At 39.3% G+C, this 27642-nt stretch overlaps 1 protein-coding gene across 1 annotated transcript; it reads left to right on the top strand.

Moving 5' to 3' along the window:
• Nucleotides 1-731: 731 nt before the first annotated feature.
• LOC100890587 (serine/threonine-protein phosphatase 6 regulatory ankyrin repeat subunit B-like) lies at nt 732-13174 on the top strand (the record flags this gene model as incomplete). The annotated part of the gene is made up of 4 exons (XM_030993614.1): nt 732-1470; nt 6958-11025; nt 12125-12559; nt 13098-13174. Coding segments are annotated over exons 1-4 (5319 nt in total), but the record flags the coding sequence as incomplete, so codon positions are not given.
• Between the last annotated feature and the right edge of the window lie 14468 nt (nt 13175-27642).

Below are 27642 nucleotides of genomic sequence, written 5' to 3'. Positions count from 1 at the left end.
TCGTCTATTCATTGAGCCGAGTAAAAAGTAAACAGAAACCAAATTCATGCCATATTTCCATTTTTACAATATACATTTTTGAGGAAGCAGCTACCATAAATCACACCCGGATGACGGTTGAGTGCGTTAGGTTCATATTGCAACAACTGGGAATAGAGCTGCGTGTATTTATTGTAGCCTGTATCAAACGTCATATCATACAAGTTTCCTATGAGATCGCGATGGGTCTTTTTATTTTGGAATAATAACATTGCCATATAATTATGTAGGCCTAGGTCGCCTATACACATTCGAGATTTGACTACGCAAGGTTAAGGATATGGCACATTAATGGAAGTTTGGAAGACTGTCATGTTTATTCGGAATGTAACGTACCGATGCAGCTGGCAAGAACAACTAATATAATATATTATGAGAAGAAGTGATCTCCTTTCAGGGCAAGAATAATCACGCGGTCAAAACAAAGTTTGTAGGCTCATTAAACCATTGCCAGCCGTTATACTGGGAGCAAATAATAAGCAGCACAGTATTGCCTATCTATCTATCTTCGTCCCAGAGCTTGGAACCATTGGGGGTGACAATAAAAATGAAACCTGAGACGCAGCTTTTCCACAACTTGATGTCTTCAGCTGTTATACAGTTCTAGGTCGCCAATCAAAATAATAAACTATACTTCAATTATAATAGTAAAGATATTACAGGTAAACATTCAGATCAGTTGAATTATTATCATGTCTTGGAACAGGTTTCAAAGAGCAGCCCTTTCTGAGGCAAAAAATGATGATTTGACATCTCTCCAAGCAGCATCATCCAATGGTCACCTCGAGGATGTACAGGTTCTCATTGGCCAAGGAGCAGATATAAATAGGGCTGGTATTGATGGCAAGACACCTCTCTACGCGGCATCATCCAATGGTCACCTCGATGTTGTACAGTTTCTCATTGGCCAAACAGCAGATTTAAATAGGGCTGGTAATGACGGCGGCACACCTCTCCAAGCGGCATCACTCAAAGGTCACCTCGATGTTGTACAGTTTCTCACTGGCCAAAAGGCAGATCTCAATACGGCTGATGATGATGGCAGGACACCTCTCCATGCGGCATCATTCAATGGTCACCTCGATGTTGTACAGTTTCTCATTCACCAAGGAGCAGATCTAAATATGGCTAGTAATGGTGGTAGGGCACCTCTCCACGCGGCATCATCAAATGGTCACCTCGATGTTGTACAGTTCCTCATTGGCCAAGGGGCAGATCTAAATAGGGCTAGTAATGGTGGCAGGACACCTCTCCACGAGGCATCACTCAAAGGTCGCCTCGATGTTGTTGAGTTTCTCACTGGCCAAACAGCAGATTTAAATAGGGCTGTTAATAATGGCAGCACACCTCTAGAAGCGGCGTCACGCAAAGGTCACCTTGATGTTGTACAGTTTCTCATTGGCCAACAAGCAGATCTAAACAGGGCTGGTAGTAAGGGGCGTACACCTCTCCAAGTGGCATCATTCAATGGTCACCTCGATGTTGTACAGTTTCTCATTGGCCAAGGAGCAGATCTAAATAGGACTGGTAATGGTGGCACCACACCTCTCCATGCGGCATCATTCAGTGGTCAGGTCGATGTTGTACAGTTTCTCATTGGCCAAGGAGCAGATCTAAATACGGCTGGTAATGATGGCAGGACACCTCTTCACGCGGCATCATCCAATGGTCACCTCGATGTTGTGCAGTTTCTCATTGGCCAAGGAGCAGATCTCAGTAGGGCTGGTAATGATGGCAGGACACCTCTCCAAGCGGCATCATCAAATGGTTACCTCAATGTTGTAGAGTTTCTCAGTGACCATGAAGCAGATCTAAATATGGCTAGTACACCTCTCCACTTGCAGTTAATTGATAAAGGTAAGTTCAGTTGATATTTTGTACGTTCCGGATTATGTACTGTACATTTCTTTGACACTTCCTGTGTTTATAATTTATTATTTTCATTATTCATTTAGGGAAATATCTGAATCAATTGTTGATATTGGACATTTTGAAGAAAAAAACTACCCACTAGGACAACTACCCCCCTACAATAACCATCCTCTAGGACAACTATCCTAGGGGGTAGTTGTCTGGGGCGGAGTTGTCTAGGGGGTAGTTGTCATAGGGGGTACTTGTCCGGGATAGTTGTCCGGGGGTAGTTTTCCTAGGGGGTAGTTGTCTGGGGGTAGTTGTCCGGGGTAGTTGTCCCGGGGGAGTCGTTCTAGAGGGTGTTTGCCTTAGGGGTAGTTGTCCTAGGGGGTAGTTGTCCTAGGGGTAGTTGACTGGGGTGGTTATCCGGGGGTGGATGTCCAGGGGGAAGGTGTCCGGATACGATTTTGTTCATCGTCTGTTTTGAATAAACTACTTGTTTATGTTAGGCTTCCATGGAGAAGTTTCAATTGTTGTAAAGAAATGTTAGGCTTTTCAATAACAAAATCGAGCACGCGATCTTAACTCACTTGTAACTCACTTGATCCAGGATCATCTGTTGTTCCTATCCATGGTTTCCTTTGGTTAGGATTATCACCATAATTATCTGGGCCATCTCTCCACCAGTTCTCAAGTCCAGATTTGAAGCGATTGATTGTGGTACTCTCCACAACATCGCCTAGAAGACCATTCCACACATTGATTATTATCTGGCTAAATGAGTTTTTCCTTAGTGTCTTCCGGCATTTTAGCTTGTTATGCTTAAGTGAGTGACCATGGGTGCGACTGCACTTTGTTCTGCTCTTGAAGATTGTCAAACTGGTGCATTATCCTGGACACTTGAATCATATCAGATCGTTTCCGTCCGAACTGTAGAGTGGGGATTTTCAGTGCTTTGAGTCTCTCTGAGTAGTTTAAGTGTCTCACACTTTGGCAAGTTTTGTAGCTCTCTATAATGTACTAGGTGCAAGCAAAATATTTCTTTACAAGACAGTACACCATTTTGGTACTATCAATTGCCATCACATGGAAGATAAATTCATAAGTACCTAGGTTTTATAATTTTAAAGAAAACTGAATTTGAACCCCACACAACCCCCTCCCCCCCCTCTCTCTCAATAAAGTTAAGGAAATGTATGCACCCCCCCCCCGGAGCTACGTCACTGACTGTCCATTGTATTCCAGACAGTAGGTCTTACAAGTAAAATGGAAGCTAGAACAAGGATGATGTAGTAAATAATTGTTATAGCTACTGTTTCCGATAGTTGCAATTGGATGATCTCTTGAAGTTCAGGATTTACCATATTGATGATGAAAACGATGAATTTTCAACATGGATATTGGTATCATTCATGTAAACGATGAGGATAAAATAATGCTGTGTTTAAACACGGTAGCCTCGGCAGTGTTAAATCTGTTCCCTTTTTGAAAGCCCTGCAATCCTATGATTGTACACAAGGATCGAGCTTTTTGATATTTTGAAAATCAAATGTCTTCACAATTGAGAATACATGTACATGTATGTCATAAATTATCATCTTTAATGAATACACATATTTGTACCTTTCCCGAGTTTTGCTTGGTTATTTGGTACTGAAGGAACAACATGAAAGAAAACTATTTACATGACCACATTCATGTTTTATTCATTCTATTTCTAATACTTTCTCATGTTCTTAAGACACTATCATTTTTGTTGTGCATCGTTTTATCTAGCTTTATGTCTCATGACTATTTGTAGGGAAAAGCAATCATATCAACAAATATGCACCATTGCTGCTCTTCAATATGACTATGATATGCAATAGGAAATTAATCTGTCATGACTCATGATAAATTCGTTTAACAATTAATTTTACCTGATTGATTCCACTGTTCACAGGATTTAGTAGAGAGAGAGAGAGAGAGAGAGGGGTAGTATTGATCATTCTCACGATTAACGACGATGTTTTATTCTCATTTGTTCATCGTCTCTACAATGCTATTTACCTTTTTATGTTGGGCTTCCTGGGAGAGGTTTCATTTGTTGTAAAGGATTGTTTGGCGTGCACCCAGTAGGTCCCTCTGAATTCATTTTTTTCCTTCTCTTGAATGGATTTCAATAACAACATCGAGCACGCGATCTTAATCTTTAGAAATCGGATCGCAGTAGAATCGGGTAGTGTGCGCTGTGCTTTAGGGACTGATATGTGTTTCATTGATACTTCCCTTGTCTGTCCCAGTCGACTGGCTGCGCCTAAAAGAACAGGGTGGCATTTAAAAAACGGACAAGTAAACTTTCGACAATTTAGGACAATCTATACCGGTATCTGTAAATTGGTGTTTTTTTTTTAAAGAACGTAATAATATATATTTATGTCCTTTTGTATACCCCGGCTGTATAATGTCTAGCCCCATAGGTCCCCATGATAAGGTGCTGAAACATTCAATGAATTTCTTCCCACTGGGTAACCATTTACTTCACCTGGGTGGGGAGTGGCAATCGTAGATTATAATGACTCGCCAAAGCACATTAGTGCCGCGCGACGGAACTCGAACTATAGATCAAGACACATCTACACGAAAAATATGTCGTATTTTAGGGGTGCATTTTTCTGCCACAATGTTAAAAACATTATTGGTAGTGCTACTTGCGAAAATTGCGTGTCATTGATGAGTTTTGTAACGGTTTTATCTTTGATCGAGCCTTGGTCAAGCTCTAATAAACATCAGATTGAACACAAAGTAACTTTACAAAACATTTTTAAAGCGTTTTTAATGATTTAAACACAGACATAACATCATGCTAATGGTTTAAAATGGTGTGTCATTGATACTGGAGAAATTTGATCTCCTATGAATTATTGCATTGATCACAAAATGTTCCCTAAAACAAACCCCCACCCCTATCGAATTTGTAGATATTGATATCATATTTTTCACGATAAAATGTCTTCCTTCCTCACCTTATGCGAATATGCTTGTACGTTTTTATTGGGTCACCCTGTAAAGTGCTAGCCTTTTGTCGACTATCTATTGAGCGGAGTAAAAAAAAAAGGAAACAGGAACTAAATTTAGGTCATATTTCAATTTCTACAATATATGTTTTTTGAGGAGGAAGCTAGCATAATGCACATCTGACTGACGGTTGAGTGTGTTAGGGCCATGATGCAGCTACTGGAATAGAGCAGCGTCCATTGTAGCCTGTACTAAACGTTATATCATACAAGTTTCGTGAGATCGTGCTGTTTTTTGTATTTCGGAATAACAACATTGCCATATCTGTAGGTCTAGCCCGCTTATACACATTCGAAAGGAGGTGATAGATATGAGACAATAATGGGAGAATGTATAAGACCGTCGTGTTTATTCGGAAATGGAACGTACCGATGCAGCTGACATGAACAACATTTGATTAATAGAATGTGGAGAAGAAGTGATATCCTTTGTGGGCAAGAAGCGTTACGCGGTCTAAATGAAGTTTGCTGGTGCATTATAGAAGACCACTGCCAACCGTTTTACTCGGAGCAGATAATAAGCGGCACTTATAGTCTATCTATCTATCTTCGTCCCATAGCTTGGAGTCGTTAGGGGCGACAATAACTTCATGTCTTCATTGGCTGTAATACAGTTCTAGTTGGCTGATCAAATAGCCTATAAACTTTAATTATACAGTCTAGAAATTACAGGCAGACACTCAGATCAGTTTTATTTCCATCATGGATGTGGACAAAATTGAAAAAGCAGACGTTCCAGAGGCTGAAAATGATGATTGGACACCTCTCCATGGGGCATCATTCAATGGTCACCTCGATGATGTACAGATTCTCATTGGCCAAGGAGCAGATCTAAACAGGGAAGATAAGGATGGATGGACACCTCTCGATGCAGCATCATTCAATGGTCACCTCGATCTTGTACAGTTTCTTATTAGTGAAGGAGCAGATCTAAAAAGGGCCAATAAAGATGGTATGACACCTCTCTACACGGCCTCATTAAATGGTCACCTTGAAGTTGTACAGTTTCTCATTGGCCAAGGAGTGGATCTAAATAGTGCTTGTAATGATGGCAGAACACCTCTCTTCGTCGCATCATCCAATGGTCAACTCGATGTTGTACAGTTTCTTATTGGTCAAGGAGCAGATCTTAAAGGAGCGGATAAGGATGGAAGGACACCTCTCTACGCGGCATCAGCAAACGGTCACCTCGATGTTGTACAGTTCCTCATTGGCCAAGGAGCAGATTTAAATAGGGATGGTAATGATGGTAGCACACTTCTAGAAGCAGCATCTCTCAAAGGTCACCTCGACGTTGTACAGTTTCTCATTGGCCAAAAAGCAGATTTCAAAAGGGCTGGTATTGGTGGACGCACACCTCTCCAAGCGGCATCATTAAATGGTCACCTCAATGTTGTACAGTTCCTCGTTGGCGAAAAAGCAGATCTTAATAGGCCAGGTATTGGTGGGCGCACACTACTTCAAGTGGCATCTTCCAACGGTCACCTCGATGTTGTACAATTTCTCATTGGCCAAGGAGCAGATCTAAATAGTTCTAGTTATGACGGCAGCACATCTCTGGAATTGGCATCTCTCAAAGGTCACCTCGATGTTGTACAGTTTCTTATTGGCCAAGGAGCAGATCTAAAAGGGGCGGATAAGGATGGAAGGACACCCCTCTTCGTCGCTTCATCCAAAGGTCACCTCGATGTTGTACATTTTCTTATTGATCAAGGAGCAGATCTAAAAGGGGCGGATAAGGATGGAAGGACACCTCTCCACGCGGCATCAGCAAACGGTCACCTCGATGTTGTACAGTTTCTTATTGGCCAAGGAGCAGATCTTAAAGGGGCGGATAAGGATGGAAGGACACCTCTCTATGCGGCATCAGCAAACGGTCACCTCTATGTTGTACAGTTTCTTATTGGCCAAGGAGCAGATCTAAAAGGGGCGGATAAGGATGGAAGGACACCTCTCTACGCGGCATCACTCAAAGGTCACCTCGATGTTGTACAGTTTCTTATTGGACAAGGAGCAGATCTAAAAGGGGCGGATAAGGATGGAAGGACACCTCTCTACGCGGCATCACTCAAAGGTCACCTCGATGTTGTTCAGTTTCTTATTGGTCAAGGAGCAGATCTAAAAGGGGCGGATAAGGATGGAAGGACACCTCTCTACGCGGCATCATTCAATGGTCACCTCGATGTTGTACAGTTTCTTATTGGCCAAGGAGCAGATCTAAAAGGGGCGGATAAGGATGAAAGGACACCCCTCTTCGTCGCTTCATCCAAAGGTCACCTCGATGTTATACAGTTTCTTATTGATCAAGGAGCAGATCTAAAAGGGGCGGATAAGGATGGAAGGACACCTCTCCACGCGGCATCACTCAAAGGTCACCTCGATGTTGTACAGTTTCTTATTGGCCAAGGAGCAGATCTAAAAGGGGCGGATAAGGATGGAAGGACACCCCTCTTCGTCGCTTCATCCAAAGGTCACCTCGATGTTGTACATTTTCTTATTGATCAAGGAGCAGATCTAAAAGGGGCGGATAAGGATGGAAGGACACCTCTCCACGCGGCATCAGCAAACGGTCACCTCGATGTTGTACAGTTTCTTATTGGCCAAGGAGCAGATCTAAAAGGGGCGGATAAGGATGGAAGGACACCTCTCTACGCGGCATCAGCAAACGGTCACCTCGATGTTGTACAGTTTCTTATTGGCCAAGGAGCAGATCTAAAAGGGGCGGATAAGGATGGAAGGACACCTCTCTACGCGGCATCAGCAAACGGTCACCTCGATGTTGTACAGTTTCTTATTGGCCAAGGAGCAGATCTAAAAGGGGCGGATAAGGATGGAAGGACACCTCTCTACGCGGCATCAGCAAACGGTCACCTCGATGTTGTACAGTTTCTTATTGGCCAAGGAGCAGATCTAAAAGGGGCGGATAAGGATGAAAGGACACCCCTCTTCGTCGCTTCATCCAAAGGTCATCTCGATGTTGTACAGTTTCTTATTGATCAAGGAGCAGATCTAAAAGGGGCGGATAAGGATGGAAGGACACCTCTCCACGCGGCATCACTCAAAGGTCACCTCGATGTTGTACAGTTTCTTATTGGTCAAGGAGCAGATCTAAAAGGGGCGGATAAGGATGGAAGGACACCTCTCCACGCGGTATCACTCAAAGGTCACCTCGATGTTGTACAGTTTATTTTTGGTCAAGGAGCAGATCTAAAAGGGGCGGATAAGGATGGAAGGACACCTCTTCAAGTGGCATCATGCAATGGTGTGGATAAAGGTGGTATGACACCTCTCTTCACGTCCTCATTCAGTGGTCACCTCGATGTTGTAGAGTTTCTCATTGGCCAAGGAGTGGAACTAAATGGGGTTTGTAATGATGGCAGAACACCCCTCTTCGTCGCATCATCCACTGGTCACCTCGATGTTGTACAATTTCTCATTGGCCAAGGAGCAGATCTAAAAGGGGCGGATAAGGATGGAAGGACACCTCTCTACGCGGCATCACTCAAAGGTCACCTCGATGTTGTACAGTTTCTTATTGGACAAGGAGCAGATCTAAAAGGGGCGGATAAGGATGGAAGGACACCTCTCTACGCGGCATCACTCAAAGGTCACCTCGATGTTGTACAGTTTCTTATTGGTCAAGGAGCAGATCTAAAAGGGGCGGATAAGGATGGAAGGACACCTCTCCACGCGGCATCAGCAAACGGTCACCTCGATGTTGTACAGTTTCTCATTGGCCAAAGAGCAGATTTAAATAGGCATGGTAATGATGGTAGCACACTTCTAGAAGCAGCATCACTCGAAGGTCACCTCGATGTTGTACAGTTTCTTATTGGTCAAGGAGCAGATCTAAAAGGGGCGGATAAGGATGGAAGGACACCTCTCTACGCGGCATCATTCAATGGTCACCTCGATGTTGTACAATTTTTTATTGGCCAAGGAGCAGATCTAAAGAGGGCGGATAAGAAAGGCACGACACCTCTCTACATGGCATCATGCAATGGTCACCTCGAGGTTGTACAGTTTCTCATTGGCCAAGGAGCAGATCTAAAGAGGGCGGATAAAGAAGGCAGGACGCCTCTCTATATGGCATCATGCAATGGTCACCTCGAGGTTGTACAGTTTCTCATTGGCCAAGGATCAGATTTAAATAGTGCTAGTAATGATGGCAGTACACCTATAGAAATGGCATCACTCGAAGGTCACCTTTATGTTGTACAGTTTCTCATTGGCCAAGGAGCAGATCTAAATAGTGTGGATAAAGATGGTATGACACCTCTCTTCACATCCTCATTCAGTGGTCACCTCGATGTTGTAGAGTTTCTCATTGACCAAGGAGTGGAACTAAATGGTGTTTGTAATGATGGCAGAACACCCCTCTTCGTCGCATCATCCACTGGTCACCTCGATGTTGTACAATTTCTCATTGGCCAAGGAGCAGATCTAAAAGGGGCGGATAAGGATGGAAGGACACCTCTCTACGCGGCATCACTCAAAGGTCACCTCGATGTTGTACAGTTTCTTATTGGACAAGGAGCAGATCTAAAAGGGGCGGATAAGGATGGAAGGACACCTCTCTACGCGGCATCACTCAAAGGTCACCTCGATGTTGTACAGTTTCTTATTGGTCAAGGAGCAGATCTAAAAGGGGCGGATAAGGATGGAAGGACACCTCTCTACGCGGCATCATTCAATGGTCACCTCGATGTTGTACAATTTTTTATTGGCCAAGGAGCAGATCTAAAGAGGGCGGATAAGAAAGGCACGACACCTCTCTACATGGCATCATGCAATGGTCACCTCGAGGTTGTACAGTTTCTCATTGGCCAAGGAGCAGATCTAAAGAGGGCGGATAAAGAAGGCAGGACGCCTCTCTATATGGCATCATGCAATGGTCACCTCGAGGTTGTACAGTTTCTCATTGGCCAAGGATCAGATTTAAATAGTGCTAGTAATGATGGCAGTACACCTATAGAAATGGCATCACTCGAAGGTCACCTTTATGTTGTACAGTTTCTCATTGGCCAAGGAGCAGATCTAAATAGTGTGGATAAAGATGGTATGACACCTCTCTTCACATCCTCATTCAGTGGTCACCTCGATGTTGTAGAGTTTCTCATTGACCAAGGAGTGGAACTAAATGGTGTTTGTAATGATGGCAGAACACCCCTCTTCGTCGCATCATCCACTGGTCACCTCGATGTTGTACAATTTCTCATTGGCCAAGGAGCAGATCTAAAAGGGGCGGATAAGGATGGAAGGACACCTCTCTACGCGGCATCACTCAAAGGTCACCTCGATGTTGTACAGTTTCTTATTGGTCAAGGAGCAGATCTAAAAGGGGCGGATAAGGATGGAAGGACACCTCTCCACGCGGCATCAGCAAACGGTCACCTCGATGTTGTACAGTTTCTCATTGGCCAAGGAGCAGATTTAAATAGGCATGGTAATGATGGTAGCACACTTCTAGAAGCAGCATCACTCGAAGGTCACCTCGATGTTGTACAGTGTCTCATTGGCCAAAAAGCAGATTTCAAAAGGGCTGGTATTGGTGGACGCACACCTCTCCAAGCGGCATCATTAAATGGTCACCTCAATGTTGTTCAGTTCCTCGTTGGCGAAAAAGCAGATCTTAATAGGCCAGGTATTGGTGGGCGCACACCACTTCAAGTGGCATCTTCCAACGGTCACCTCGATGTTGTACAATTTCTCATTGGCCAAGGAGCAGATCTTAATAGTTCTAGTTATGATGGCAGCACATCTCTGGAATTGGCATCACTCAAAGGTCACCTCGATGTTGTAGAGTTTCTCACTGGCCAGGGAGCAGATCTAAATAATATTGTTGGGCGCACACCTCTTCAAGCGGCTTCATTTAATGGTCATCTCGATGTCGTACAGTTTCTCATTAGCCAAGGAGCAGATCTAAATAGGGCTGGTATTGGGGGGCACACACCTCTCCAAGCGGCATCACTCAAAGGTCACCTCGATGTTGTACATTTTCTCATTGGCCACAAAGCAGAACCAAATAGGGCTGATAATAACTGCAGCACACCTCTCCACGCGGAGTTTATCGATAATGGTTAGTTCAGTTGGTATTTTGTACGATCCGGCTTATTTTGTGTACATTTCTTTGACATTTTCTGTTCATAATTTATAATTAATATCATTCATTTAGAATAATATCTGAATCGAATGTTGAGATTGAATTTTTAAGGGGAGAAGACCACTACGTCGATAAGGTCATTCCATTGAGCTGGCATAGTCACAATCCAACCTCCTTTGTTAAATGAAAATTGAAAACTTGTATAGGCCTTTATCATTAGTGATGAATGTATTTTATTGCAACTAATGAAACCCGAGGAAGTCCGTGGATAGCGAGACAATTTGAGTAATTCTTTTTAAAATTTGAAACATGTCAGGGTCAGATTGATCGAAAGAGACAGGTCGAGAAAAAAATGAGGGGATGGGCCACGAGGAACACTGACAATACAACACATTGTATGCTTTACAATATGCTTTAGAAAGTACCTAAACTTTAAATTGACGATCCCATGTTTCGTAGGGCTATTACGATCTTTCATGAAATGTATTACCTCGACGTACTGTACACGTGAAATAATGACCTAATTGGGCAAAAACCTTAGGGATTGATTCGAAAGCAAATCATTTTAACATGGGCAACCCAGGATATAGGTTAGTTATTAATTTGAACAGTCAAACACAACTACGGAAAACCGAAAACAAGCAATACCTTCCAAAGAAGCTGCTATCGTAGGGCCTACGCACAGTGAATATAGAGCTTTCGCCGTTCCGTGCAAGGCAGTGTGAACAAAAGGCATGGGGAAAATTAACCTGCTGTTGAAATATATTTTTTCGAAAAGATAATGCTGTTCCTTATTTGTGTTAAAAAACCATTAATGATTCGTCTATCAAAAGGCAAAAATGGTAAGAAATATATCCATATTGATCAAGGACGCCCGACGCACCCCCCCCCCCCACAAAAAAAAAAGAAGAAAACCTTACCGTATTATCTTACGAAAATGCAAGTGTTTTTTTTTAAAATTTACATTAAAAAAAACATTGTGAGAACTACCATGACCTAAACCGAAAATAAGTAATTACATGTAGGCCTATATACACTTTAAACAGAAAATCTGTCTTCGGTTGTTTCGTTGTAGATCCAGCCGGTGGTTCACAACAGGAAAGCGGGAGTGTCGAAAAACAGGTGGATAGCGAAGCAAACGTACACACCTCAAAATCAGAACAGCTCAACATAGACTCTGCATCTTCTGAACAGGTCGTAGAAGATGTTATTCATGATTCGACAGGGGCATCAGATGAGCAAGCAGGCTTGCTTTGCATCGAGAAGTATGGCATTGAAATCCAGTTTCATCCAAGTGAGATTTGGGGCGTTGAAGACATACAGGCAGTACCTGAAGTTCCAGCTGAACTGGTAGACCTGTTAACGGAGGACCAAGCAATAATTTGTGTTGGCCTTAAGGCGTCACCGTCTGATGCAAAGTATAAATATCCAGTAAAAGTGACGATGCCCCATTCAGCGATTTTCACAAGTCCTGATACTGCATCTATTGGGACGTACCATCGGAAAAGCAGTAAGAATCTTTACAGTTAACAACTAAATTATTCAAACCTTACCAAGTTTTTGTAATTTCTGAAGTATGTGAAAACTTGACTTGTCCTGAATTTCATGTTTCTAGAGAATGGGACATATTCAAACGTTAATACATCTAAAAGTATTCAACAAAGTCTGTAATTTCAACGTCAAGTTGACACAATGTCATTTGTTTTTGTAAATTGGGTAGATCATTCTATCCCAAGCAAAATGACACCAATCCAAGATCATACATTTCGATAAAGGGATTTGTTTTTAATTCTTTTTGTGAGATACCGTCTTGAGGAAATTTCTCTCTGCTTCAAACATAACTACGTTTTTTTTCTTTTAAAGAGGTATACATTGGGGTGATCTATCGTATAATCGGTGGTAAAAAGCTGGGGTACTCACCTCCTCCGTCGCTTCTGCGTTCTCTGAAATTTGTATTTTTTAAATATTTTTTTGCTTTGCTTTGTTTTCGATTTTGCAAACAAGAACAAATTGCGATTACACATCTGTCTTGTGTTTTCAATTAAAAGGCTCCGACAGTTTTTCGTTGATTTCCGCTGCCAATGGTGACCCTCGATGTGTTGTTAGAGAGCGAGACCTTCACCTCTATATTTCTCACTTCTCTGAATGGTGGATTGTTGCCTTCATCACAAAGGTATTCGTGGGCAAACGTGTCATCTGTACGCCTTTCGTACCCGAACCGAGCCATATGAACACTAAGCATCTGTTGAGGCTCTGCATTAGAGACAGTAACCAAGGGAAAGCGGAGGTATGAACGGGGAGGGGTATTGTGACAAAATGGCAGGAATTTACCAAGGAGGTTTGTCGACAAACCTAGGTTTATGTGCGTCATATGACGCGTTTCAACGCGTTTTTACAAACCTTGGTCTGTAAAAACGCGTCATATTACGCACATAAACCTAGGTTTGTCGGCAAACCTCCTTTGTGTATTCGGGCCAATTTGTTTAAAGACTAGTAAAGTACTAATGTCATATTCGCTTTTCGTCCAGGTTACTGGTTCAGAACAACAGAGCCTGCGTATGAATTTCACCACAAAATGACAAGCAACGTGTGCTGCAGCAGGGCAAATAGACCATCTTCATATTGTAATGGAGTGTTATGCGCACACTTTAAGTGATCGAATTCACCTGTTAGGAATGATTTAGTTCAAATTCAGAATATAAATGTCATACATTACTTGATGAAAGGACAAACATCAAAGCTTTTCCTGCCTTGTCCTACAATACGGAACGTTTGCCACAGGCAATTTTGCATCGATACAAATCTCATTCACCTGATAAGAATAATAGTGTTTCAATAGACATAATACAAACTGCATACATTAGTTGTTGCCAGGTTGGACAAACATGATGGCTTGCGATACCTAGCAACACTTCATATGTGCAGTTTGCATTCTGACTATTGAAATACTATTATTCTTATCGGGTGAATGAATCAATGTGTATTGAGGAATTTCACAAAGACTTATGTATTATATTTGATTTCATTTATGAAAACGACCTATTGCAAACATGAGTCCTTATTGACTGATCTATTTCATCGGATCCGGACACCTACCCCCTGGACATCCACCTCCGGATAAAACTTAAGATGAAAAATGACAAAGTGTTTAAACGTTAGTCATTCTTCCGTTCTTAATGTTGTTGTTTTAATTTTTGTTTTCAATTTAATGGCATATGGTTTTCTTGCTCATTTAAAATGTAAACTGTATATTATTGTATAAGAGTTTATAGCATTACAAATTTTGGGGTTACTTTCTTTTCATTGTACATGTATATTCTTTTCATATCATAACAAATCAGTCGGAACCCGGATACGTGACACCGATAAAGGGAGAAGAGTATTTTGTGGCATGGCGTTCTGGCGATCTTAAAGTAACCTGCCAGGTAGACGACAAGGAAACATACACCAAGGCAAGTTTATATCAATGCTTTAGTTACAACGACAAACCAACTCAAAATTCACTGATCGATTTGTTGGCTATTCAGAGCAATGTGTTTGTTTGGTTGGTGTGATGTCGGTCTGTATGATAGTTCCATAGCGTATTGAGAGACATAGTTGTGACACGCGGACACGTACGCGATCAAATGTTAAATCATGGAGCTGTAACTAGTTCCCTCCCACACACAATCTCTATATAGAAGGGAACTTATTTGGAGCACACCCACCTCTCTCAATACTGTGATGGGGGTATACTTGAGAGGGAAAACAAGTAGTTATGCCATTTTTCTAACCGTAACAGTTGAATGAAAAATTTACATTACAATTAAAGTTACTCGATTATATTATATGAATGTTCATGTATTCTGTCAAATATATGCAACATTTCATACTAAAGGTGTATCAATTTGATATAGCGTATCAATAGAATAATGATAATAATAATATTGTTTATTTAGCATCGCTCGACGATAGTGTGTGTGCGTGTTTTGTTGCGCGAGAGATGTGTGTGTGTGCGTTTTATTACTCCACCATTCTAACAGGGGATCAAAAACACTTTATGTATATAGGATGATACCTACGGGGTCTAATGGAGACACATGTAACACCATTAAACTGTAACCTTGCAGAGGAAAAGATGATCTTATATTAGGCAAATCGTTGGGACATACAATCTAGTTAATTGACATGACGGGTACATTTAATGTGTATCTAAAATTGTTATCCTATGTCTTTCTTAACAGACACAACAGGAAACTCTGTTTCATAAATCAGTTGAGGTCAATGTACGGTTCGTCGTTAACACTCCAGCCGCTGACCAATCTAAAGTCTTCGTTCAGTTCATCTTGGAACAAAGCGCAAAGATGGAAATTATTTGTCCTATGAATCTGTCAGGTAAGTGTTCACCGCTTGAAAACATATATGTGTAGACCCCTAGCTTAGCTTCCAGCGTCATAACGAAGAAAGGACGAAACAGGAGGAAGAGGGAAAAAAAGAACGACAACATTCAGTAGTATAAATGTTAAGCTGATAACCTGTTTCAAACGTCTGTACGGCAGGAATATGGTTTGAAAAAGAAAAGAAAAAAAGAGAAAAGAAAACATTGATGCCACAAGACATTGATCTAGCGAAATCATAATTTGGTGTTCTATTTTCTGCCAGACAGATTGATTAGGTTTTAAGAATAAACAATGAAATTACTTATCTCGGCCAAGCTCTCTTTTGGTAAAAGTGTCTTTACCAAACGCATGGTGACGCCAATCTGATTCGTTTTTTTGACCAATATCTCTCTCTGACATCATATTTTGTTTTATCTGTAGACTATGTTCTATTAATCGAAGAAAATTACAAGAAATTATAAAATGTCAACAGATTATCATAGTGTCGAAAAAACAGTGTGAGGAAAATTGTACAGTTGGAAATATTAATGGAATTCAGTTTCTAATATAAAATTAATACTACACAGTTAAAATTTTTGTGAACAAGTTGTTTAAAAGTTTAAACAACTCTTGATTAACGGGTGACCTGATCTAAGAGTTGTTTAAAATGTTAAGCAACTCGAGTTGTTTAAAGTTTAAACACTTAGTTGATCAACATTTTGAACAACTTGTTTAAAATCACAATTTAAACAACTGGTGTTGTTTAAAGACGGTTGTTTAAAACAGAGCTGTTGTTCAGTGGGGGTTGTTTACACCAACTGGGTTGTTTAAAGAAAGTTGTTTAAAAAGGAGCTGTTGTTCAGTGGGGGTTGTTTACACCAACTGGGTTGTTTAAAGAAAGTTGTTTAAAAAGGAGCTGTTGTTCGGTGGGGGTTGTTTACACCAACTGGGTTGTTTAAAGAAAGTTGTTTAAAACGGAGCTGTTGTTCAGTGGGGGTTGTTTACACCAACTGGGTTGTTTAAAGAAAGTTGTTTAAAAAGGAGCTGTTGTTCAGTGGGGGTTGTTTACACCAAAAGGGTTGTATAATGGGGTATAATTTGAGTTTGATACTCTGAATAAGTGCACCACTACTTCTGGGTCTCTATATTATAGGTATATGAAGACTAACAATATGGTAGGGTAATTCTGCAATTCATGAATTAGCGCCAAAACAGTGCCCATTTTGCATGAGCGCGCATGCACGCACGTATAAACTGCATATACAGGGATGCATGCAATCTCTATGGCAAGGAATTAAGCACACGTTATATAACCGAGTGCGCGATCAGTGCCGCACTGCATGACGCGACGATTTTAAGTCTACCTATATTCTGACATTTGCGTACAGATACTGAAAAGTTTAAATGTGAACTTACGATATAAGTTAAAAACTTCAAATTGGTTAATAGAAAAGTGATTTCAATTAAGCCATTGAACCCCTGCAGTCACTTAGAAGCGCGTCGGTAGCTTGGTCGGCCATGATGTGTGTTGTGTTGTGGGTTGGAAAGTAATAACTATTAAGCTAAATAAATGTAAGTATAGAGACAAACAAAATGGAGCCTGCAGAAACACGTGTGGTTGCTTTGGTAGTTTAATCCAGACTCAATATCCATGTGCTTTTATGTATCAATCTGTGTAGTCAACAGAAGACCCTTGCATACACTTGCATTGTGTGTATGCATCTAATATGAATAACAATGAGCTGTGCCTAAACAGCTGCACTGCATTTCTAAGTGGCATGTTAATTTCAATTGCATGTTAGTTTCAAGGAACCTGTTTCTAAACATATCAATGTGAAATAAAGCTTTACTGGCACGAGACACATGACGTCATATGTAAACAACACTGTCTAAAAGCTCTCGTATAGTAAATATAGCAGTCATTAAATTTTAAACATCGAATGTTTAACAAAACTACTTTCGTTTCGAGCAACGTTGTTTACAATTTGTTCAACTGTTGTTTAAGATAGTGTACAACTGTAAGTGAACATCACTTTTTTAAACAGCGTTTTTACTGTGTAAGGAAGAATAAAACACCGACGTGAAGCAGTGGTTTATTATTATTATGTCTTACTATAGGAGACCAGATGACAACTAGGGCAAACGGAGCTCAAAAGTAAGTCTATATCTTTCTCTTTCTGCTTCGAAATGTTCTATTCCGCTGCTGATTTTCTTCTGGGCGTCAATGTGCTGACCTCTTTAGTAATTTATTTCTGACCACTTCCTCTGATGTTAGTTGGGTCTGTTGTGCGACTTGGGTTTTCATAGAGGGGAGTTTTCTTGGTTTGGGCAATTCATTTGCGCAGTTATGTTTTCTTCTCCATTTCATTGTAATTTAAATAAGTGACAGTCTTGTAGGTAATAACTAATTTGATAGTTTTTATGAATTTAAAAGGAACTTCATGAGACAATCTATTTGTTTGGTTATAATATCATAACAATACATTAATTATTGTAACCTATGTATTGTATTTAAGATAGTGGTGGTGGTGGTTATTTTACCTGACTGCTAAGAAAGCATAAATGCTTGTAAGTAAGCAACCGTGCAGCCGACGGCTTTAGGTCCTCTCCGAGGGACATGGTAATGAGGATTAATATTTTACCAAAGGGGGCTAGCGCATCGCCTTGGCTTCGAACCCGGGTCACCGGATTACGAGACCACTGCTCTACCGACTGAGCTATCGCGCCTCCTCATAGCTGTGCAATACAATGTAAAGTTTATTTAACATTTTTGTCTAGTTTAGACAGGTTGTAAATAGACCAGTTCACGGTTAGCACATTACTGCAATGACCCCGAATATCCACAGATCTTCGAAACATGAAGAGGTCCCACTTTGTACATTTTGAAATAATCACTGCTACAGCGATGGAGGTGCTATATAAATATCCTTTGTTTCCCCTTTTCAAAGAATCCTTTTCGAAGAATACTTCCACCTGTGTATCATGGAGTGCACTGAATGTGCATGAATGAATAATGTTACATAACTTTCATGAGCCCGTATCCAGTATTTCGTCTCCGTGTATTTCAAAATTTGTTCTGCAATGACCTTTATCTGCTCATGCTCAGACTGCAACCGTAAACTGGCTTATTGACCACCGTTTAGTTTGTCTAATCAATTAATTATTATCATTGACAAATTCTTGCCATGTTTAAGTTTTGATATCGCAAACTAAATGTTTGTCTCTCCTTCAGGCCTACCGATTCACCGGAAGTAACAGATGTTCGTTTGCTAAGAATTATTATCATTGACAAATTCTTGCCATGTTTAAGTTTTGATATCGCAAACTAAATGTTTGTCTCTCCTTCAGGCCTACCGATTCACCGGAAGTAACAGATGTTCATTTGCTAAGAATCTCACAGGAACTCCTTCCGGATCATTTCTCCGCTCTGCACCTTACTCTGGGGATCAAACCAAGTATTGCACAAGGCATCCTAACGCAAAGGATAAATGACTATCCGGATACATACATGCACCTTCTGCAGCTGTGGAAAGCAGAATCCCATAGGACCCTGAGAGACTTGGACCAGGTTCTTGTTGAGTCTAGGGCTGGTGGTCTTAGATCCAAGTATAAATAAGAGCAAAGGTAGAACATCTAATTACACTGTTTTGTTGACAGTGAAGGTGACTGTTCAAATATTTGCTGCAGAAGAAACTGTGAGATTTCTTTCCTCTTCTTCCCCTACCAGTACATTACAGACCACCGTTGGCGTGTTATTGTACCTTGTCATTTGACAATTAGTGTACAAAGCAAGTAAAAAGGTAAAGACCAGTTTTGGAAACGCCCCCCCCCCCCCTCTCAAAAAATGAAATGGAAGCTCTATTACCAATCATGTGAAATAATATGTTTTGACTAATACGTAATGATACAGATTTTGCCGGGAAACCGCCTAATAATTGATATATTTGGTAAACTATTATATATATTTGGACTTGATAGGTATCGCGAACGTGTCATGAACGTGTCGCGTAGTCCCATATACACCTGTCTGTGTACATACCGTGCTTGTAACTTTACCAAGACTGGGCCTAATTTCTTATCATTTTGATGATTCCAGAACCTTGCAGTACACACAAATACTTATATGCTAGATGATCAACCTTTTCAGATCGATTCCACAACGTTTCTTTCACAGTGAAATCGCATGACGAGAATTGATTTTTACCTTTAAGAACTCTATGTGCAGCTAAAACAGAATATTTATTCATATTTCTATTTGGAGTACGTTAATGTGTTCGTGGTGATTATACTTTACTAAACTGTTTATCATAAATATCATGTTACCACTTTAGATTATTTACTAAGATAAACATGTAGTACGAATAACTAGTGACATTTTTACTTGTGAAAGTTTATATACCATTGAACCAGGCATTATATTTCATCTGATATTCTGATATTCGTGACTTTTATTTGATAATGCTATTGATAATGTTTGAAACATTGCACTGTGTTATTGTCTATACGAACAAACTTGAAGTACTGCCATAATTTGAATTGTACTGGGTCTTTGTGTTAAGCAGATTTTACTATTTTGTAATATATTATGCCAACTACATGTATAGCATTGTAAAGTTGAACTGAGTGCAAGCTTAACCTCCTACTAGTTAAATGTCATTTTGTAAAAGGCACTATTTTGAAGTAAGGTTTTTTTTCTTCTTTTCATGTAACTTTAAGGACATTTGTAAAGGTATAGCACAAAGTTTTTATAGACCCGAATGAAAGTCTTGTGCTACATGAGAGTTGGATAGTAACACTCATGTATGTCGATTTAGCACAGTGTAGCTGGTGTCGACCGGTGAGTAAAATTAAGGGTTCTTCTGTATTAATGTTGTATCTATTTTATGCCAAGATGTTATTTAATGATGTAACATGCATTTTAATTATTGACACTACTGTAAATATTGCTCACTGAATTATATCAATGAATGAATCAAGATCTTTGTAAAATGATGTTGTACAGAAAAGAATAGTATTGAATATTTGATAATTGATTAATTTATAATTAATCTTTATTTGATTGACAGATGTCACTATTAAAGTGAACATGACAAATTTACTCTCCTTCTCCTACCAAACAACACGCATCTTGACTATTGAAATACAATTAATTGTAACAGGTGAATGAAATAATTTTCAACGAGGCATTTAACAAAGATGTGTGCATTAAATGCAATGGTATTACAAAAAATGACCGATTGAATATTAGCTATCATAACAGAGAGTAGATCAGAGTCCTTGAATCGCAGTAAATACTTTCCTACTCTTCAGAGTGTCACTGTAATGTATATAAACTTTCTAAAGTTAGTAGCTGTGCCTTTTTTCATTTTTTTTGGAAGTATGTACTTGTTTTGAATAAATCTTGTCATTTAATATTTGCATCTCCTACGGTTGTTTCATTGATGGATTTTTTACCTTTCTATTTTTCTTAAATTGACGCATGGCTATACACTTAATGTGTGTGTGGATGGGCGGGCGTGTGTGCTTGTGTGTATGAACGTTGTCATGTACATGAAGAGCTCTGATATTAATATATTTGTTATAATAAGCTGATTTGTTTTGGTCCCAGCTCTTTATATTCTTATAATATAACTAGATTTCTGATATTACATAACAATTTTCTTGTTCCCTAGTAGCTCTTGTGTAGGGCATATTTTGTAAGATGGTGGTGGCTCTTCGTCAGAGTCAACATCGATTTAACGGTCACAAGCAACGAAAGGAAGCTGTGTAACTAAATGTCGACTCTTCGAGGGGCATTGTTGAAGAAAAATGAAACACTGAAAAGAATTAATCAATATTTGAGCCAGAGAAAAGGAAACAGCGCCGTCTAATCATCATTGATGAATAACCCGAAAAACAGTATTGCCAGGCGTAAATAATCTCTTCACCGGTCACCACAACCGGATCCGACAGTGAATAATATTTAGTCGAAAGAATTGCCGTATGTTTATATTCGCAAAAGGATGTGAGTGAAACCGCCTGATAATCTGAAATACAATAGAAAAATCTAGACGATTTGTACATTTTTAATTCTTATTCAATCTTTTCTATACCATCAACATTCATGTCAAACTTATAATGACCTCAAATAGCTTCAAACATAAAGCTGAAATACAAGTATGTGCAATAAAAAAAAATGTACACATACTAGACTGTAACTAAATATATGAATCAAAATACTCTGTTACGGCTAAACATGAAAGAGAGGGAGAGATATATATTTATATAGAAAGGGGGGGGGGGGAAGGAAATTAAAGAGATAGATGGATAGATAGATAGACGTATATGTTGGACGATGGATAAAGAGTCAGAGAGAGATGAAGAGAGATGGAAAAGAAAGTGAGAGTGAGATAGAGAGAGAAAGAGAGGGAAAGACACAGAGAGAGAGAGAGAGAGAGCGAGATGAAGAAAGAAAAAGAGTGAGGGAGAAAATAAACTAGTATAGAATAAAGACCACCGCATATTCCTCTCGTCCTCCAATTCGATTTTCGATGAAATTACGATTTTATAGCATAGGACCAAATAAAATGGGCTCTTATCAGAAGGTAAAAAGAGGCGTTTATGAAAAAGAGAAGGGGTTCTTATAAAACAAATGAAAGATACACTCATCAGTATAGGAAAAAAAGGGACTTATTCGGAAGGAAAAGAGGCACATTTCAAAGTAAAAAAAAGGGGCAATTATCAGAGGTGAAGAGGGGCATTTGTGGAAGGAAAAGGGGCACTTTTCGCACCTGAAAGTAAACACCCATTACAGACGAAAAGGGGCACTCACCACGATCATTCACATTTTACATGTTTTAATGTTCATATGAAATGCGCTAGCTGTTGTAAATTCTTTCAAAATCGAATCGCATTCGGATCGTGTGGTGTGCGCTGAGCCTTAGAGACTTGTATATGTTTTACTGATACCTTTCTTGCCTGTCCCAGTCGAGTGCGTCTAAAAGGACAGGATGGCCATTAAAAAAACGGACTAGCATACTTCCGATAATTCAGGGCAAATTTCACCGGTATCAGTGGATGGGGAATCTTTTAAAAAGAACGTTATGATAATATAAATAATAATATGTATAATATGAAGCCGCATGTGCTTCCATGATAACGCGCTAAAACATTCAATGAATTTCTTCCTACTAGGTACCATTGTACTTCACTAGGTTGGAGAGTTGCAATTGGAATGTCTCGCCAAAGCACTTTAGGAACTCGAACCGCGAGCCATTTGATCCACAGTAAAAGGTTTCAAAACGGTTTTATCTTTGATCGAGCCTTGGTCAAACTGTCATGAACATCAGATTGAACACAAATTAACTTTCCAATTACATTTTCCAGGTGTTAATGATTTAAACACAGACTTAAAAACATCCAAATAGTTTAAAATGTTGTTTCATTGATACTGGAAAAATTTGAACTGCTATGAATTATTGCGTCACATTAAAGGTACTATGTCCCATTTGCATGCCCAAACAAATGTAAAAGGTTAAATTCCAACGGCATTTGAAAGATAATACTAATTTAGAACTTCCCTAAAAAGGTGGGGCTTGAAAATGTCCTCAAGTGGGAAAATAACGACTATTAGTTGTCAAATCGACTTAGGAGCTATAGAGCCACCAATAAGTAATAGTCTTGATTATCAGACCATTTTACCGAATGGTCGTACGTTTTCTGCCACGCAAAGATTCAATCAGTTTAATTTGGGCCATCACAAGAAGTGGATTATTGATGTAGACAAATGCTCATGTTCCCTTTACAGCTCATTTTATGTACGTAACACGTTTAATATACCAAAGAAGGAAACAAGACAGCCAGTCACTCAATAGTGTCTGACATTGAAGTCTAGCGAGTAAATGGGTTTCCTTGCATAATTTGAATATTAGGACACTGATTTGGCTGATAATGAGGAAAAGACACCTCTTCACCTAGCATCATATAATGGTCACCTCGATGTTGTACAGGCTCTGATTGATCAAGGAGCAGATCTAAATATGGATGATGATGATGGCATGACACCTGTCCAAGCGGCATTATCCAGTGGTCACCTTGATATAGTGAAGGTTCTTATACTCGCCATGAAGAAGATCAAATAGGGCTCATATTGATGGCTGCAGCACTCTTCTCCGTAATTGATAATGGTAAGTTTAGTTGGTATTTCGTACGTTTCTGCTAATGTTATGTCAATTTCTTTGACATTTCCCCTTTATAATGTATTATTATAATTTTTCATTTAAGAAAAAAGCTTAATTAGATTTTGACATTGGGAATTGAAGGGAAGTTGATCACTTCATCGATGGTAGATTAGAGGTCATTCCATCGAGCTTGCATCGTTTGATACCAACCCCCTTTGTTAAAAGAAATACAGTATATGTCTTTATTATTAGTGATGAATGTATAATTTTGCAACTAGTGAAACCCTTGGTAATCCACGGACAGCTAGAGCAGATGAGATATATATTTTGAAATATTAAATATGTCATCTTTAGATAGATGGAAAGGGAGAAATAGTTTTACAGCGCGTGAACAGATGAGATAGGAATTAAAGTATCGTTTCTGCTGTACATGCTGCGCTAAAAACACACACCTTTACGAGTTCAAGGGGGGGGGGGCAATCCCTCTCCGTGTCATTTATGTCGATGCGGTAGGTTTCCTTCGTTCAGGTTGCTGTTTTTATCTATGTAGGTTCATGATTTATCTAAGACTCGCTTTCCTGGGATCTCTCATACACTCCAGTAAACAATGATGCTATACTCGCTCTGAAAGAAACCCAAGGCGCCTTGACTGACAACTGCATAAAACCACAAAATCGTCGGTGTTTGCTCAAATACAAGTACCAGGGGCGGATCCAGGATTTTCGAGGGAGGGGGGGGGGGGCGTGAAATGTACGAAATTGCAAGGGCGAAGCGTATTCTCAGGTATTTCTGAATGAGTTGAATGAACAATCATGTTTTTTGTTAATTTGTTTTAAGGGGGAGGTAAAAGAGGGGCCATGCGCCCCTCACATCCCCTAGATCCCCCACTGCATGTGTACCTATTTTTTCTAAATAAGATCCCAATGAACCACCCTTTTGGCTTTTTAAAGCATTTGTCGGATGAAGCTGCTGTTTGTTTGTCGATTTTGGTTATTTTTAATGATATTTACGTGCAGTCTATTTTAGATTTGTAGTACATTGTTATTTGTATGATGTAATCGCAGATACAGGCACAGCCAAATACAGCCCAGGAGGGCTATGAATATGCAGTTGAGCTAACTTTCTCTTTATAAGTGAACATACCTTCCTATACTTAATTCTCTTCTCAGTTTTTCCTCCATTTACTTTTTTTTCTTCCTATCAACGTTCTGATATACAATGTGTAATTTTCATAATAATATCTATAGTACGTGTTCTCTCCGTAACTGTGTTAACTTGTTATGTGCGTTCCCAACTTAAGGTATGCTATTCAGGTTTTCGCCTCCTTTTGTTATCTGAATTATTTACTGTTATACTCTATGTTGAAATCATTGTTACATATATAATTTATATATACTTGTGTTTCATATTGTACTTTTGAGAAGAAAATAAATGTTAACAAATACAAATACAAATAGATTTAAAGGGACTTTGTAACATTTTTCAGATGAGAGATAGTGGTGCTAAGGTAGTGACTTCAATGCTATATGTACAATTAAAGATAATCTGAAAATTTGAGCGAAAACGGACCATTATTCATGGTACAAATTGGTAAAAACTAATCTGATCGATTCCTTAATTCTCCCAACTATATTATTACAATTTAATTACATTTTAGGTGAATGGCAATCTTACAAAGCAATAAAATGGCTCTACATTCCATTCCAGACAGTAAGTAACATTTTATACAAAAATTAAGCAATTTTTTTCATCAACCTTCAACAATGTTACCAAGTCACTTTAAAGTGAATTAAATGCGTCACAAAATTCAAATTATTTACATAAGTCGATTGTGAGAACAACCTTGACTTAAACCGCAAAATAAGTAATTATATACACCTTTCTTTGTAAACAAAATGAAAATGAATTATCACAGAATCAAACGAAACTTACACTAAATGTTCAAGATTGCAAATAAATGTCATTTGCCAAACAATTTTGGTAGAAAATGTATACTGGCTGAGAAATGAGCATATAAAGATAAGGAAATCAAGGTAAGTATAGGCCCGACACCATTTGTCTAGTCCCACATACATCTTTCTGTGTACAGTGCTTGTTACTTTGCAAGACTGGGCCAAATTTATTATGATTTTAATGACTCGAGAACCTTGCAGTACACACCAATACTTACATGCTACATGATCGAATTTTTCTGATCCATTCCACACCTTTTCTTTCACATTGCAATCGCATAACAAGAACTCAACTTTATTTTTAACCTTTGAAATATACGACACAAATAGGAATTTTTCTCCACTGTCATTTGTGTTATTTTGTGTTTCTACAGGATTTCAAATACCTTGATATTCTGGTTTCCCGTACTTTGCCAGGTAGGCCTACGTACTTCTGTTCAAAAAACAATAACCAGGTTAAATTGCGTTTGTGGAACAGCGTATACCCGTCACCAGAGGTGGATTTCTCCAGATACGCTCGCCTTCTCATTTATGTAGAAACGTTTCCAGACTTCCGGTGATTTGGTCACGTGACACAACACATTGCTACCTGCAGTGCATACTTTCCAGACGTACAGTATCTTTCCATAATATTACTGATAGGAAAGAGTCTGGATATTGGACCTGGACATTCAACAGGGACTGTCCTTCTAAATATTACAGAAGATTGATTGTTCTTATTGTAACAATTTACTTAAAGCTAGAAGGCGTTTGATACAGTTGATTACTCCATCCTCAATATCAATTTTAAATTGGAGTCGATACTGTGCGTGGTTCAACTACATGGTATAGTTACCTGACTAATAAAATACACAGTTGTTAATTAAGTTAATGTATAGATCAAACGAGTTAAATGTTAAGTGTGAATATAAGTACCCTCCTAATTTCTGCCATCTATGTCAATAATCTATCAAGGTGAATCTTTACAAGAATGCCTTGGCCGTTGGTTCCCTCGATGCCTTGTATAATGAATCGCATATGTGCTGTATTTCTGATGTGTATGTGAGTAGGCTTTTATTTGAATAAATACAATTGAACTTGATCTTTTAAATAGACGAATAATGTATAATAATTAACTTGCCTATAGCCGTTGCTGCTTGCTTTTCTCGTTTTGTTCTAAATATTTATTGTACCTTATTGTGCTCCATTGCTATTTAGTACATGTATTGATCACTCCTATCTCCCCTCCAGTCATTCACCTTCCCTCACTTCCATGATCTCAAACAGAATCCCATTATCCCTAGACGTACAGTACTTCATTACCACATAATACCATAGCAACCCTGATAAACAGTCGACCAAAGACCAATCAAAAGCATGTTTAAGTCACCAATCCAAAATTGTTTCACTCCCAAAACCAAACAGAATTCCTGGTAGCAAAGTTTTCCGAATCGGGGGACTTGAATTTTAACCATCAACCGGCGAACACATACTTCTTGTAATCTCTATACAATGCAATTGTATTGAGAGTTGCTGAACTCTGCCAAATAATTACATCTGTATTGAACTGGAAATATAACTGGTATTCTGCTTTTTCATGGACTTCTCATCAAAAACCGATCCCCAATCACGACACCATTATATATGTTGTATTTTTTGTGCACCCTGTCAATGACACATACGATATATGTACTACAGTGTGTCATGCATGGACCTTGGTTTTCAATATTCATTTCTTTGTTGATATATATGTTGTATTTTTGTTGTACCCTGTCAAGAACACATACGTCATTATTTTGTACTACACTTTGTCATGGACCTGGGTGCTCAATATTCGTTTCTTTGTTCTCATCATGTCTGCCTATTTCTTTTGAATAAAGATGACACCTATAATATCACCCTATACTAGTTATACCACAGCGGTTACTGCAGGTGTTATAAATGCTGACCTTGTCCTTTGTTCGAAATGTTTGAATTCAAACAGATATTATGAATTCGAATCTTTGCTATAATAGTGTGTTGTAATTAATTGTGTTATTGCATTATTTTCATTGATAATTCACTTACTTCATTTATTGATTACTATATTACGTTGTAATCTTAACTGTATGTTAATGTTTATATTTTTTGCCCTGCTTTGGTCAA

This window comes from Strongylocentrotus purpuratus, unplaced genomic scaffold (assembly GCF_000002235.5).
Source record: "Strongylocentrotus purpuratus isolate Spur 01 unplaced genomic scaffold, Spur_5.0 spur5_scaffold_20, whole genome shotgun sequence".
Taxonomy (NCBI): Eukaryota; Metazoa; Echinodermata; class Echinoidea; order Camarodonta; family Strongylocentrotidae; genus Strongylocentrotus; species Strongylocentrotus purpuratus.
This window is presented reverse-complemented; position numbering and strand designations above follow the sequence as displayed.